Source organism: Pollachius pollachius (assembly GCF_949987615.1).
Source record: "Pollachius pollachius genome assembly, chromosome: 1".
Lineage (NCBI taxonomy): Eukaryota > Metazoa > Chordata > Actinopteri > Gadiformes > Gadidae > Pollachius > Pollachius pollachius.
In genome coordinates, this window is record NC_136934.1 from 19,927,056 (window position 1) to 19,944,302 (window position 17,247).

Here is a 17,247-nt window from a genome sequence, read left to right on the forward strand (position 1 = left end):
GGACCCTTGCCCTATCAGAGCCTTGCCCTATAGGAGCCTTGTACGATAGGAGCCTTGTCCTATGGGGGCCTTGTCCTATAGGACCCTTGCCCTATCAGAGCCTTGCCCTATAGGAGCCTTGTACGATAGCAGCCTTGTCCTATAGGACCCTTGCCCTATCAGAGCCTTGCCCTATAGGAGCCTTGTACGATAGCAGCCTTGTCCTATAGGACCCTTGCCCTATCAGAGCCTTGCCCTATAGGAGCCTTGCCCTATCAGAGCCTTGTCCTATAGGAGCCTTGCCCTATAGGAGCCTTGCCCTATAGGAGCCTTGTACGATAGGAGCCTTGTCCTATGGGGGCCTTGCCCTATCAGAGCCTTGCCCTATAGGAGCCTTGTACGATAGGAGCCTTGCCCTATAGGAACCTTGCCCTATCAGAGCCTTGCCCTATAGGAGCCTTGTACGATAGGAGCCTTGTCCTATGGGACCCTTGCCCTATCAGAGCCTTGCCCTATAGGAGCCTTGTACGATAGGAGCCTTGTCCTATGGGGGCCTTGCCCTATCAGAGCCTTGCCCTATAGGAGCCTTGTACGATAGGAGCCTTGTCCTATGGGGGCCTTGCCCTATCAGAGCCTTGGCCTATAGGAGCCTAGTACAATAGGAGCCTTGTCCTATGGGGGCCTTGCCCTATCAGAGCCTTGTCCTATGGGGGCCTTGTACGATAGGAGCCTTGTCCTATGGGGGCCTTGGCGGGAGCCTTTCTCCTATGGAAGCCCTGCCATATGCGATGTCTTACGTCATTGATGTACTATACTAATACTAATAATACTAATATACTAATACTAATACTATTGGTCAGGAGAAAGAAATGAAAATATATGATAATATTTTGTTTCGAGTTTATAGATCGAACAATGTAGATCAAATATTATTGACCGCATACATATATTTTAATCACTAATGGCTAATGGCACTAATTGATATAGTATTTCTGTTCAGTGAATAAAATAAAATAATCTTTTTAGTCAATCTATTTGACTGTACGATAATTAGAACTGGATTAATAGAATACTATTATCTGTTGCTATCAGGTTACTCACAGCTTCACAGACACAATAGCGGCACATTAACACGCTCTGTCCTAATTAAACCTGGTTGAGTGGCTGAATACTCGGAGACACAGCGTCGACTAAGCAAGGGAGGGAAAATAGGTTAAGATAAGAAGCGCCTCGGGGAAGGTTTATCATTGTTTCACCGCACATTCCCTTTAGGATTCAGCCTTGGCTTCAGCTAAAGCCTTACTTTGACAGGCTGTATTATTCCAAACTATATATAGGGATAAAACAACATCTCACAGAGGTTGAAAGTTTAATACTTAAGGCATATTAGAATATGTATATATATATATATATATATATATATATATATATATATATCCATTAAAGCAAAACACAGCATTATGATCATCTGACCATTGAGTTCAGGATGATTCTCTGTGATATAAGAGATTGTATCTTTGTAATGAGATCATCCCAAAATCTGACTAGAAATAATTTGTTTTGCAATAGTTAACCAGGAAATTATGAAAAACTAAGTAGCATATTAGGTCTGTTATTACACTAAAGTCAAATATAAGGAAACCAAAAATGTGCATTATAGAATTATGCATTGTATAAATTTTGTTACTTCATCGTTTAAATTTGTAATATTTTAATGCAATTATTGGATTGCAAATGTAGAAGTATGTGTTGTTGTGTAACCACCAAATCCTTTTAACATTTAAAACCATAACTTAGCACACAGTAATTTAATGCTAATATAAGTATTTTGAATAGATAATGCAAAGTGATTTTGACGGATGAATAGCTAGCACTGACCCATGGGTCAGGAGTCAAGGTCCTATGTTTGTGCCAACTCCACGGATTTAGCCTTAAGACAAATAAGAATGTTCACATGCCTCTTTATCCAACTCCCCATCACTCCTTGTCTATTTCTCACTTTCTCTATCTCTCTCTCTCTCTCTCTCTCTCTCTCTCTCTCTCTCTCTCTCTCTCTCTCTCTCTCTCCTCTCTCTCTCTCTCTCTCTCTCTCTCTCTCTCTCTCTCTCTCCCTCTCTCTCTCTCTGTCAGTCGGTCTCTCACTCACTCACTATTTCCATTACTCTCCTCTTTATCCCACTGCTATCGCCCCCTGACTCTAGTTTTTTTCCTACTTCCGTCCCTGACTTTACCACCAATCCAGCCAACTTCTCAACTTCCACTCTCTCTCTCTCTCTCTCTCTCTCTCTCTCTCTCTCTCTCTCTCTCTCTCTCTCTCTCTATCTCTCTCTCTCTCCCCCTCGCTCTCATTGGGGGAGGAAGTGGACATGCAGGCCCACTATGTCAGGGGAGGGAGATTAAATTAAAGTGTCACGGTGACACATGGCTCTGATAATAGGACAATAGAGCCAGTTTCAATTATGGGACTTTCTCCGGGGACAACTGCTCGGAATAAATTGCAACCAGTTAAGGTTTTCCTTTTTTCTCCCCCTCGCTGTCTGTTTATTCATTTTGACATTTGAATCCGTCTTCTTTAACCTCCGGGGACCTGAATTCAATAGCTTCAACCTGCTCCTACGGCGGCAGACGTTGCTAGCGTGGAGCCTGACCACCGCGCCTAAGTGCTGGGATTCTGGGGCGCCTTGTTGCGGTCGACGGAGGGGGGGGGGGGAGGCTTGCTGGCTTGGGGGATTTAATGTCTGCGATAATGTTCCTATGTTTTTTTGTCAACTGTGAAAGGGTATCAAAGTAATTAATTTGTAATGGGTGCATAATGGGAATATTTAAAACAAACACACACACACACGTGCATGCGCACGCATGCACGCACGCACCTACACACAAACACACACATACAAAGACACGCACACAAACACGCACACACGCACATATACACACACACGTACGGCACCATTATCTCGCGCCACTCACTTCTTTGTATGTGCTGTCGAACACTTTGATATATCATCCTAGCCTGGTATGAAATAGGAAGTGGAGCTGAATTTTAACTTCAAAATTGTTATTCCCTTCCCCGGAGGTCAGATAGTAAATTACAGATGATGGAAACTAAGGTGGCTGTGACAACAGTTTGCTGGGAATTGATAAAGCCACTGAAATACGAGGTTTGGTTTATACAGATAGAGCACTTACTGGTTGAACCACATTTAAGTGGTAGTGTATTACCATGGCCCTCTTAAATTAGATAATTGGATTTTACATTTTTACTGTTTTCATTCCTGATCCATGGTTTTCTTACGTATCTTCTCACTCGGGACAACCCTAGCCAGACAAGCAGCAGTCATGCTATTGTAGGATGCTTGGACCGAAGCATCCACCAAACAGCTGATATCAGTGGCAGGCTAGGAGCATCGACTCCCAGCTGAAAGTTTATGGGTTCCATCCCCAATGTCTGCTGTTACCCGCAAGCATCCTTGATATCGTTAGCCTCATAGCATAAATGCCTAAATAATAAAGCAAATTATAATTTATATTTATAATTAATAATAATAATTTTATATTAAACACAATTACATATTTTAAGGTTCATCTTGTATTTTGCATAAAAAGTCTAAATAGATGACTTATGAAGCTAGTGATTATGGAATGTAAAATGCAATGTGATTGGTTTAGGATGTCGCCAATGAGGCACAGTGAATCAGCAACGTTAGGAGAGTAGAGCTAAATTAGATATCACAATTTTGCCAAAATATGACTTAGGCAATTATGCAATGTGGCTAATGATATAAGCAATTGACACCTAGATGGAAAAGCCTCTCCTCAACACAGGGAACATAAAGATATCCTCCAATGAAATGCAAGACTGTATGACCGATATAAATCGTGTTGTTGCTGGGAAGGAGCACATGGAATGCATCTTGTAAATTCCTCCTCCTCCTCCTCCTCCTCCTCCTCCTCCTCCTCCTCCTCCTCTAAAGGAGCCTGTGGACCACCTGTACTCCCAGGAGCCACCCTGATGCTGTGAGGCCCCCGGCAGGGGGTCGGCCTCCTGTCTCCATGGTGACATGGGACCTTGTTGACAGATATGGTTGGGCGGTGCATCTCCGGGCCTTTTGTAGCTAACAGAATTAGAGCTGTGAGACAGACAGACAGACAGACAGACAGACAGACAGACAGACAGACAGACAGAAGGAGAGAGAGAGAGACACACAGATATTCAGTGATACAGAGACACAGAAACAGAGAAACACAAAGACAGAGAAACATAGATACATGGATACATAGATAGAGAGACATAGAAAAATAAAGACCTAGATAGAGGCATGGAGATGTGCAGAAACAGTGGACATGGCGGTTTGTGGATGCTGGTGGCTGGGGAAAGGAACGCCACCTCTGTAGAGGGGTGGACCCGGGTTGTGGCGGGTTTCACGGCCTGGCATGTGTCTCCGGCCCTCAGGGACAGCAGTCAACCGCTCCGCTGACAGGGAGGCGCGGGGAGACGTGATGCAACGGGAGGCGAGGAGGAAAAGTGTCTTGGGATATTGTCTTCATTGTCGCGCTGCGCCTCAGCGTCCATCTGACGCTGAGGGGAACAGCAGCTGCGCTGGGTGACAATAAGGGGTTGTCATCCTGAAGAGATTTGTTTTGCTTTTTTCTCCTTCCTTTCAAACATGTTTATAGACTTCCCACATTACTTTGAAATTGTCTGCTTTATGTATATTCCTGTTTCTGTGACTTTAAAAGGCTGTGTGATTTCCAGATGGATAAAGTGTCTGTTCTCTCAGACGCTGAGTTTCTTTACTGTGTTTAATCTGCCGTCTCACTAATATAATTTTGTCGTTTCCTCAGAATGCATACAGAAAAATAAATGTTCTGCCTCAACTGAAGCTGCTGTTGAAGAGGCTGGCTGAAGCATTCTTGAATGGACTCCCACCATCCAATACCTTAGAAACCACCACCATATTGTTTTTGTGTTTATTTCAAAGAAGAAGCGCACTAGAGGTTGTGTGACTATACATTTATTTAAGTGCTAAAAACAAAAACTCTGGCTGTGAATCTCTTCCGTTCCTGTCTTTCTCCTTGACTCAACGCCTTGGACTGCACTAATGTGATGTGGGCCAAGAGGAAAAAGAATGTTTCTTGGGCCCAAAGCACCCTTCTTTGCGCCTGAGAATATGGGTCAATGTCGTGGGGTGGAAGGCGGAGGCGGAGGCCTTCCAGACCAGGGCTAGGCGAGCTCTCTGTGTGACAGCGGGGCCCTTGGAGCCGTGGTTAACGGTCATCCTGGGCCGGATCTGTCATCTCGGTCTGCTTCGGTCAGACGTCCTCCGGTTTCATCGGCGTGGTGCGTTTGATTCGCGGTGATGCTACACCCACTCTCTTGAAATGCCTCCTCTGTTACCATTACTGTATATTACACGGTATTTCATTGTCCTGTTAATTATTAATACTCACACTTTGTTGAATTTGAAGCTGCAGACCTTTACCGTGTGGGAAATCCTCCTTTCTCTTTGAAAAAAAGGCTATTAGAATAGAATAATAAAGACATGGTTACTGATATGAGTGGGAATAACCAAACAAGAGAGTACAATCTATTTTGCTGAATCCTTTTTCATAATGCACAGGTGCATACTGTCTTATTTGCTCAGGCATCACATGTGTATTATAAAAGGCAGCAAAAAATCCAAGAAATCTATATTTTACATGCAAGAAGGCGTGGAAAACACTACCCTCGCTCCCTTCATCTCTTGCCCTGTATCTCCCTGCACCCCCCTGTTTCATTAGTGGCACTGCAATTGTGCTGGAAATGTTTTGGATATGAGCTCTGCCATTTTCCAAGACATGGCTAACAGATTACACAGTCCCCCATCTCTCTCTCTCTGCAATCGCTCTCGTAAGGCTGACCTTTTCAGCCTCCTGGCTATGTTTAAACACAGAACTCATAGAGTTACGGTCCCAGGAAAACATTTAATTATCAGCTTTGTCCATTTGTCAGACTAAATTCATGCTGGCCGTAAATGCTGCAGCTAGCTAGTATGTTATGTGGTGTATTTACTGTATCACCGTTGAAAAACCAGGACACCGCTAATAAAACAAACTGGTCAAGGAGCCTCAACACTGCAGAACATTTTCCTTTTAACTCCTCTAACAGATATTACAACATTAATCTTATATTTTTTCTGTTTTAAGCAATCCTCTGTGGTTAAGTAGGAAAATTATACAATTTAATTTTTTTCTTTTTATTATGATCTGAAAAAGCAAGTTTGCACAAGGGCTGCATGCCATCGATTTGTCTTTCTTTTTATTTGCTTTCAGTCTTTAATTATATATTCATAATATCAAGAAAGGCAGTACAAAATATAATGGCTTTTTTTTTTTACCAACAATCAAATTAAATATTACTATAATAATACCAGAAAAGGAGAAACAGTAGGTAATAATCAGCATGATGAACAAAGATTACCTCTCTTTACACCTACACGTTCACATTATGGGTTCGACCTTTTCAAGCTGAAGAAAGGACACAACGTCCCTCAGCAAATTGCGGACAAGGGGTCCTCGGTAGACCTCCAACAAAAAGTAGCTCTACACTAGTAGGGTAATAAGGGACACACTTGTTGCCTTTGTGAATGTAGAAATATCATTAATATCCTCTGGGACAAAACGTTTGCCGCATGAGGTGATGGTCAGTACCAAGCAAACTGCTACTGCATCTGGCAAAAACTTTGTTCAGCTAGCAAAAGTTTGTTCATTTTGCAAGACATATACAAGCATCTTTAGAACATTTTCAAACCAAAGTGTTGACAGACTTGGGACTTGATCTCAAGAGACTTGATCTTGGCTATTACCTCCCGGCTTGAGGTAAATATTAGTAGTTAGCCTATTTTTGGACGTTTGGTCATGGGAACAAATGCACACATACTGCAGAACTAGCTTTCAAAGACCTCCATCTCCCCCGAGTCCACCAGCCCCCATCCATCCTCTGTTGACAATAAAGAAAGCGTCTTGTTCTTGTTGTTTACTCGTGGTGTGCGGCAGGTCGGAGGCAGGGGGACAGAGGGTGCTCCAGGTGGACCTGAAGATGGAGAGCTTCCCGGAGACGCAGGGCAGCCGCTGGATGGCCTGGCAGGTGGAGTACCCGGGCAGTCGCTCCACCACGCAGGAGGCTGAGACGGAGGTACGGCTGGCACTGGAGGACCTGGCCGCCATCGTCCCACTGGCCATGGTGAGTAGGACCTGCGCCCTGCTCTCGGGACGCGGCCCGTCAACACAAACATCAAGCCCCAAACACCGTGCTCAAAGAGTCCCCAAACGTTTCCAGGCGTGGCGGAGCGAGTCTGCAGTGGTTGTGCGTTTCAAAGTGGTTGAGCGTTTCAAAAGTGGTTGTGCGTTTTAAAACCACATTATATGTTCATGCAGAAAGGATCTGCTGGAGACAGCGAGGAAAAAGAGGAGAAACTAACCAAAAGTGGCAGGAAGGTAGAATAGAGTTCACAAATTGTCATGTCTTGTGGTTCTAAGTTATTTTAGCTGAAGTACATCTTGTCTGCATAATTTTTTTGTCATGTGGAGAAATTGTATGTGACTATCAATTCACGCAACTCCTTTTTCCAGTAAGTATACACTTTTGCGCACAATCTTCTTAAAAGATTGAGGGAAATCTACTGTTAAAGCGAGAAATGCAAAATTACCTTGGCAACAGTGACCCATTGACTACAATCACCGGATATAACATTCTCTAAAAAACATCAGTGCACCACGGAGTCGGCTCCTGGTTCTGAAAGTGCCACTTTAAAGAGTGTCGTTCTGGGCTGCAAACGCAGCATACCAGACGCTAGCTAGCCTCATCCTGTCTCTGAGAAAGCCGGAGCCGGCACCCCTGTGTGTTGCGTCCCGGAGTTGCGGCGTGTGTTACCAGGCCCCAGGCGGGAGCCCTGAGGCGGAGGCTGGCCTGGGGGCCGGCCCCAGGGCGCTGAACGTCTCCCGCGCCAAGCCATAGGACCCTCTTTATGTGTCGATTAACCAAAGCACATAGTCCATGGTCTCCGCAGAAAGACCACCCGCTCTCACCTCCCTGCATTGTTAGTCGGGGGAAGAGCGTGCCGGCATCTGGTTCGGATCAAGGCGAGGCGCAGGTGTAAAATGAGCAGCATCAATCACGCTAACGGAGATGAGGAAGAAGGGCACGCAGCCACAACAAGGCTGATTACCCAAACAAAAGCCGGCGTGCGTTAGTTTCTATTTTTTGCAACTTTGTGTGATGTGCACACAGGCAGCGGCTCAGAGTTATTGTGCCTGTGTTATTTTCTGTGTAAGTGTTGCCAATAGCGATGGAGATGACAGACGCCTGTGGGTGTCTGTGGGTGGATTCGGAGGCAGGCAGCACGTCCTCACTCACTCTCCCATCCCGGGGATAATTGAAGCTGTGTGTTTAGTGCTGCCGGTATTGTTAGAGTTCCCGCTCTCCTTCTTCTTCTCCTCTGCATTCTTTTCATGTCATTGATGTCTCCCGTTTCCACGGGGCTCGCTGCTGTGTGTGTGTGTGTGTGTGTGTGTGTGTGTGTGTGTGTGTGTGTGTGTGTGTGTGTGTTTGTGCGCGTGTGCGTGTGCGTGTGTGTGTGTGTGTGTGTGTGTGTCTTCCTGCCATACACTGGCGACATTCTGCATGCAGACGATCTCCGACGCCTTTCCACCGGCACAGATTATCAGGGATGAGATTGTTTGACAAAGGCTCTGTTCTCTCGAGTTATACAGTAACGGGCATGGACTAGCTAGTTTTCATAGTAAAGGTGAAATATTGCCTGGCACTCCCACGTCGACAGCCATGTGCTAATCAGGAAGTTCCAGCCCAGTTTGTTCTCTGGCTCTGTTTTGTTATCTTTCCAAACAATGATGCTTACTAGCTGGAATCAGGGTTTATGTTTCTTTCTGTATCTTCCCCGCTGGCTGAGATCTATCTTAATTGCCTTCTGTTATGATATGTCTTTTAAGTCGTGCTTAATCAAATTAGGGAGAAATCATTAAGGCAACTGTCTCAGGGTTGATAAAGATGAATGAGCCAAAATACACCATTTGAATGCAATGTGTATTGCTGCCACCTTTTGTGCACCCTGTATAGATTACAGTTCAACCAACCTCTTATTAGACTGGTTATGCTTGTGTACTGAGCTCACAGTTACATTGGGCAAAGTATTGCTGCATGCTACTGTAAAGCTTTCCCTGTATACCAATAGGTTGCTCGCATACTGCAGGCCATACTCTGCTTTCCAAGCCAGGGTAGGCTACTAGCAACAAACACTTACACATACACACCCTTTACAGAACTCATTAACTTTTACCGTCATGGGTCTGTCTGATGCCCTCCTTCTCAGCATCTTTCTCTCTCACAAACAAGCATGGAGGCTTATGTGTGCTGACACACACACACACACACACACACACACACACACACACACACACGTGCACACGCAGGCCCGCACACACACACACACACACACACACACACACACACACACACACACACACACACACACACACACACAACACACACACACACACGCACACCTTCATGCACCTTTTTCAATCTGCATGCACCAATATGTGAGAGCACACAAGCGCAGAGGGAGAAGGTTGAATTAGATTACTTAGGATCGCTGTGGCATGAAAAGCCCAGAGATAAGTTCCCTCTATCAACACCACCACCACTACCACTTCAAGCTCCACCTCCACCACCATCACTTCCAAATCCACCTTCACCACTAACACCTCCACTTCCAACAACACCTGGAACCCCTACCCTACCACCATCACAACTACCAGCACCACTATCATGCCCAACACTACCACCACCTACACTTCTACCACCACCGTGTCCACCACTACCATCTCCTCTTCCCACCCCTCCCCCACCAATACCACCTCCATCCCTACCATCATCAGCACCAGCCAACAACACCATTTCCACCACTACCACCATCACCAGTACCACCACCACCTCCCCCACTACAACCTCCCCCATCAACAACTCCAACACTGCCATATTTTCACCCCCACTGTAACCTTCCCAATCACCACACCCAGCCGCAGCAGCACCGTAACCACACCCTCCGAAAGTCCCCCACCCCAGAGGAAGTTGACGTTCGTCCATATGCTGTTCCTGACTGATGGAAAGCTGTCAAGAGACGACCTGAAGCCTCTTTGCTGCTCTGCGTAATGAACACACAGAGAACATCTGATGGGCTCTACCATGTTTGATTCCATCTCTCAGCCAGGACCCTGCAGGGGGAGAAGTTATCTAAATGTAGATAGGATAGACTTTATTGCCCCCTGCGGACCAAAGTTCATGATGGAAAGTTTTTGCAAACCGGGGGAGAATCAAACAAAAGAAAAGAAATACGTCAGAATGAGAGTGTAGAATGAATTAGGAAATAAACATTGAGAAAATGGCTGAGGGGTTGAACCGTGAGGAGGTAAGTGGTGACAGAGTGATAAAGAAGGGATAGAGGGAAAGGGAGGCAAATAGACAAATCTGCATCTTTTTAATCAAGCTGTGAGTGGAGGTATGGTGTTGACGCCACGGCGCTACGGTGCTGCTCCGACGAGGCTTTCATCTGAAATTAGCGCTAATTAGCCTAATGCGCTAACACCGTCTTTTGTTATAATGGAGAAGCTGCAGTTATTGTGCGTAGGTCAAAAATAATCTAATAAAAAAACGGAGGAGCGGGTTTGTGTATAGGGAGGGGGGCGGGCTAATGCTAGGGTGTCTGGGTGGCTATGGGGGTATGGGGTGTGGGGGGGGGGGCGGGTTGTATTTTAGTGACAGGGACTACAATTATTGTAATTTAATGAGGCTAATGAGCGTTTGTAATGGAAAGCTTAGTTAAAGGGTTTGGATCACAGTTATGGCTTATTACCTCGATTGAGCTTTAACCTTCCCACCGATCTCTCTCTCTCTCTCTCTCTCTCTCTCTCTCTCTCTCTCTCTCTATCGCTCTCTCCCTCCCTCTCTCTCTCTCTCTCTCTCTCTCTCTCTCTCTCTCCCTCTCTCTCTCTCTTTCTCTCTCTCTCCCTCTCTCTCTCTCCCTCTCTCTCACACACATGACTTATGCTCCGTTCTCTAATTGACAGCGCCCTTGGTAGAAAATTGATTATCATGAAAATGTCTGATGATTTGTTTACACGTTTAATTTCTTGCATGTGGCATATCTGCCGGGCCGATGTGACGCGCCCAGCCTCGGGTGACACTCACAGGCGAGCAGCAACGACGTCTCTTTGAAGGATGAGCCATGCTCCATTTTAATGTGGCTCCTTTGCCTTCAGCTCTGAAGACGGACTCCTCCTTTTGTATTTTAACCGAACCACCTGCGCCGCGAACGGCTCACAGCATCGCTCACCACTTTGTCACCGGCTTTCAAACCATGAAGGAACCGTTCCGCCAATGCTGCAATTATTTAAAAAGCTGAAAAATGAGTATTCAGAACTTTTTCGTTTTTTTATTTAGGAAGTGTTTTTGTGTGCTTGGGCAACGGTGCGTGTGTGTGTGGGTGTGTGTGTGTGTGTGTGTGTGTGTGTGTGTGTGTGTGTGTGTGTGTGTGTGTGTGTGTGTGTGTGTGTGTGTGTGTGTGCATTTATGTGTATGTGTGTGTGTGTGTGTTTGTGTCTGCATGGGTGCATTGGTGGGAGGGTGGGTGTGTGTTTGTTTGTATGTGTGCATGTATGTGTGTGTGTGGGTGGGTGCGTTGGTGGGTGAGTGTGTGTGAGTGGGTGAATTGATGGCTGGGTGTGTTTGTGGGTGTGTGCGAGTATGTGTGTGTGTGCGTGGGTGCGTTGGTGGGTTGGTGGGTTTGCCTGGATGTACATGGAGTGAATGAAGAAACTTGTTTCCTTGCTCTTCTTTTCCTCTCGCTCTCTCCCAATTCTCCACTTTAATGTGTTTACCAAACCCTGCCTGCTTTCCCGTTACCTCCTTTCTTCCATTCATCCATCCCTTCCTACTACCCCGCCTTCACTAGCTTGTCCACCTCCTTCTCTCCTTCCTTCGTCCCTAGCCTCTCTCCCTTCCTCATCGTCTTCCTACTTGCCTTCCTCTCCCTCTACCACACTTGCGTTCTGTCCTGCTGCGCTCGACTTTTTACCACTGATGAACGTGAGGATAATTTATGCATGTATTGTCTGTCACCCCTCCGCCCGCCAGAGCCCTCATATGCATATGTTTTGGAGTCAGCCCCGGAGACGGAGCTCTGTGGCTGTAATTGGAGTGTGAGGCTGGTGGCTGTGGATGTGTGGTGGGGGGCTCCTCCATTATCTCCTCACCGTGAAGTAATGCTCTGCTGTCCGTGCGGCCCCCGTCATCATCACGACCCAGGCTGCCCCCACGCAGGGGGAAGCGGGTGGGACAGGACATACATCATATCGGGACTCATCCGTCTTCCTGCCTGGGCCATGCCGCCTCCGCCACTCCCCTCGTCTCGTCTCCAGCTCTCCCCCCCACCCATCCCGCCTCCCCAGCTCCTGCCCAGGCACCAAACTGTGTACACCGCCCCCCCCCCCCCCCCCCCCCCCCCCCCCCCCCCCCCCCCCCCCCTCGCCGGGGCCCGGAGAAACGGAGGAGGAGAAGCAATGAAGACGATGGTGTTTGCATTCACACTCAGACCCCACGTGTCATTAAACAATACATCATCACACGGCAGCAATCTAGACCACACCCCATCCTGCGGCGTTGCTTTGGTCATTTCCGCTGCTATGTGATACAGTCATCTGTCAACGTCGCTCCCCCTGAATATAAATGTTGTTGCGGGGTTCCCAGTCACGTCTCCCAAGTCAAGTTGAAGTAACGAAAAGGGAAAACGTACAGATAAGGTAAAGTCACACGAATGGTATTGACATACTATCCAATGTACCTGGTGCTATCCTGAAGACAGACAGGCGCCCGTAAGGGTGAAGTGTGATAGGTATAGCTCTGCTGAATACACAATGCTCTCACTCAATCAGTTTTCTACCTTCCGTGTCCAATGCCTATTTAGCTATCTTGGCTCTCAAGGGAATCCAATCACAGGCTTCGGCTTCATGACTTCTCCGTTTTTTCTTTTCTTTTTTTGATCGTGACTCGTAAGGTTTACAATAATGACTTGATGGATGAATGTGAAATGAGCGATCCATTAGCGTTCCGTATAGTTATGCGGTGAAGTGCTGGCACTAATTGAAGCCACTGCGGTGTGTGTTGCACGCGTGTAACACATCCAGCCAACGTGTAATGATAATTGATGCATACACGTCACGGCTGCACCTGCATAATCCACAAATTGATCGGGCATTTCAAAGCTTATTCAGAAATCATCGGCTACAGTGTTTTTATTTATATGAGCTCAGGAATGAGCTAAGGTATTTGAACTTCATTCAGCAGATCCTTTGGTTACATAAACAGCTTATACAGGGTGTCTCTCATAATATATGTCTCCCTTATGGACACCCCTGCTCTGTAAACGTCTCACACACACAATCAAGCCATCTGAAATACTTTCAAAACGGTATGAGATAGAAAGTGGGGAAGAGTTTGTGAAGTAGGTCACACGGAGCCGTGCTGGCAATGGGAGGCCGACTCCAGACGGATGGATCAATCTAAAATTGATAGGGTAAGCACGGGTCCATCTCTCATAGCTCCCCCATAATGGTCCATGGCGTTCCTTCTACTCACGCCAAACTACATTCCTGGCTTTAATCCGGGCCCCACATCAAGGCCGGTGTGATTCTAAGGAGCAATGGACTGTACTGCGGGGCTGACCTTTGCGCCTGCAGAAGAGAGGCCCATGTCCTGAGGGCAGCTAAGCCAAGCTAAGCCTGGGTGGTATGGATCCTCCATCAGAGCAGGGTGAAAGGAATCAGTGGGTGGGATCAGCCGGTCATCCCTCTGCTGGGGAGGAGCCCCTGATGGATTGACTTGCGTGAGTGTCATGTGTGGGATGGAACTGCACCGGTTCAGGGCTGGACCTCACGGTCCCTCTCACTTCGGTGTCTCCCAGATTCTCCCAGTTCGCCTTCTGGCTTCAGAAGGACAGGCTGCTGCCCTTGATGCATGTCCTCCAATGGCATCTCCTCTGATGCCATGACGGACCTGTTGTTGGTATTCAAAGGAGACGCACTCTCTCTTCATGCCTGCGCCATTGATCTGTGCCAGGGTGGTATTCATGAGTGCAGCAGGGGATTTGTCCTATATAGTGAAGATACAGCAATGTCCGCCAGTGCTGCCATTTATTATTCAGGGGACATCTTGAACCAGGACCGGGCGCAGTCGCTGGTGTCTGGAAAGTGCTTGTGCTTCTCACTTTAACGGCTGTCATGTCTTCAAAACTATTTTGGTAGTATTAGCAATTAATTAGGCGTTGGCTCTCTCACTGTGTGGACTCCCTCGAAGTGATGGCATGCATTGTTTATTAACCTTGAGTCCTTTATGCAGATTGTCTCTTCTTTATGTTCTTTGCTGAGAACGGTTGGAGCTTGACAAGATCACATACATAAACCGCTCTTCATAGCGGAGATTAAATTATCTTGTCAATAAAATAAATAAGGGATTCACAAACAATTTATTATATAATTAATAACGGTAGAAGGATTTGCCCCGTCAGCAACATGTCACTGGGACACTTTGGTCAGCGCAGTCAGGGTGTATTTGCCCATAAATCAAATCCTCATAAATAATTTACAGCAGAGAGCAATTGAATGTGACCAAAACATCAATATCATCCGTGAACTGTCCGCTAGACGCTCGGGCCACAACAATCACTCACAAAACAATTCTGCAAGAAGAAGATAGTTCTTGATAGGTTCTTCGTTACATTCGTTCATTTTGGGGTCACAGAGGGCAACGATCCATCATAACTCATTCCCCATTGGCTCATGTCGTACCCACCAAACTCATTAAAACAGCTGCACTCAACTCTTTTTTAAAAGGCTGCACTGTATAGCTTTCGGCGCCATGCAGGGGCCGTCAACTTGTTTCAATGTCCTTTTTGTTGTCTGCGCGTCACGTCGTTGTCCCTCCTCCACACCAGCCGGTCTGTGTGGTACTCTGTGTCTTCACACATGTGGAGTAATGGAGACTGTGATTGAACTGAGGCAGTGACTCGTGCGCTGTGTGTTTTGTCTAAACAGTATGCCCTACCCTCTCGCTAACCGTCTCTCAATTAGAGACTAAGTTATCCGCCGTGCTACCTGCCAAATGAGCTGCCTCCGACGCCATCAGTCCCAGGAACCAATTCAGTCGGGCTGCAGGAACCACAGCGTGATTGCTCATTATCCTCCTCCCCCTCATTCCTCCCCCCCCCCCCCCCCATTATTTTACCTGACACCTTTCTGCAGTCGCTACACTTTCAAAGCCACCGCAGAGAGCCTCTCCTCCCAGCCCACTGTGGCTGGCTATAACGAGCTGATCAGATCTTTGACCGGGGGCCGTTGCAGACCTCGCTGGGGCCCAGCTGTGGAGAGGCGGTTAGAGGGAGTTTTTGTTGGAGGCGGTGAGGGATGACCGAGGGGGAGCAGCAACAGTTCGCCACACACACTGGATCCAGCCAAGCCGTCCCTCCTGCACATCATTTACGGGACTGGATGGGATGGGAGGGGGAGGGGAAGGAGGGAGGTGGGAGAAGGAGGGGACGGGGGGGGGAGCTGCATGTTCTTGAGTAGAAGAGGTTGGGGGGGTGTCGGGGGGATCAGATGTGGATCATTCCCGGTGCAGGTAATGAAAGAATGAACGCAGAGAGGGGCTGGAGCGGAGGAGGGCGGGGGGGCTGGTTAGGGTGGAGGGACCCTCATTAAAAGGCGTCCGCGGCTTCCCCAGTCGTTGCGCCACTTCAATGCGCTGTCACGCGGTGATGTATCGCCATGCGCCCGGGCGTCCAAGGCCCTTCACTCCCTCTCTCCCCCTCCTCCCACACGTAGAGGTCTAATTAAAAGCCCACTGGAACTGGAGGAAGGAGCATCGACCGGGACCGGCGATGAGCGAGTGCAGACTGTGAAAGCGCCTATCTCTCTCTCTTCAGTGTATTGGTCTGCCCTGTGGTGGCGGAGGGAACTGGCCAAGTGGCATATTGTTTCACCCACGACATGTTTTTCTATCTATCTATCTATCTATCTATCTATCTATCTATCTATCTATCTATCTATCTGTCTATCTGTCTCTCTGTCTGTCTGTCTGTCAGTCTGTCTGTCTGTCTGTCTGTCTGTCTGTCTGTCTGTCTGTCTGTCTGTCTGTCTGTCTGTCTATCTATCTATCTATCTATCTATCTATCTATCTATCTCTCTCTCTCTCTCTCTCTCTCTCTATCTATCTATCTATCTATCTATCTATCTATCTATCTATCTATCTATCTCTCTATCTCTCTCTCTCTGTCCCTATCTGTCTATCTCTCTCTCTGTATCTATCTATCTATCTATCTATCTATCTATCTATCTATCTATCTATCTATCTATCTATCTATCTATCTATCTATCTATCTATCCCTCTTTCTTCTGTCTTTCTTTAAATCTCCCTCTCTCTCTCCATCTACCCATCTATCCATCTCTCAATCTCTGTATCTATTTCTCCATCTATCTCTCTACCTATCTATTTACTATTATTTACCTATCTATCTTATCCATCTATCTGTCTCTCTATCTATCTCTCATTATGTCTCTCCCTTATTATCTCTCTCTCCCTTGAGCCCTCTCTTTCTCCCTCTCCCTCTCCTCGATTTGCCTCTCTATCTGTCTCTCTTTCTCTCTCTCTCTCTCTCTCTCTCTCTCTCTCTCTCTCTCTCTCTCTCTCTCTCTCTCTCTCTCTCTCTCTCTCTCTCTCTCTGTGGCTGAGAGGGCACCATGTCCTCCTCCACCTGACCACTGCTCCCCCCCCCACCCAACTCCTCAAACAGCAGGCCAAGCACACTGTAGGGGCCAAGATTTAAGGGGCTTGCATTATTCAAGAGGAATGGGGGGTGACGGCCAGGTGTGTGTGTGTGTGTGTGTGTGTGTGTGTGTGTGTGTGTGTGTGTGTGTGTGTGTGTGTGTGTGTGTGTGTGTGTGTGTGTGTGTGCGTGTGTGTGTGTATGCGTGTGTGTGTACGTAAGGGCTTCTGTAAATGCCATTAGGGTACATGCTGTTCCCATCAAACCGGATGCTGTGTGAGATAACAATGTAGATGTACTGCAGAGCATGAAGGATGCCATTTTAACAGGACAATAAGAGATCCTGATGACAAGAATAAAATAAATCATAAAGAAATGTCATGAACTCAGATAAGCA

At 46.9% G+C, this 17,247-nt stretch overlaps 1 protein-coding gene across 1 annotated transcript in view; it reads left to right on the plus strand.

Moving 5' to 3' along the window:
• LOC307089874 (transmembrane protein 132C) overlaps positions 1–17,247 on the plus strand; it is a gene marked incomplete at both ends in the record, with an annotated part of 119,896 nt that overhangs the window by 72,843 nt on the left and 29,806 nt on the right. Inside the window, one exon of the mRNA XM_079756345.1 lies at positions 7,015–7,201. Within this exon, the coding sequence (XP_079612471.1) occupies positions 7,015–7,201 (187 nt within the window). The remainder of the gene's footprint in view (positions 1–7,014; positions 7,202–17,247) is intronic.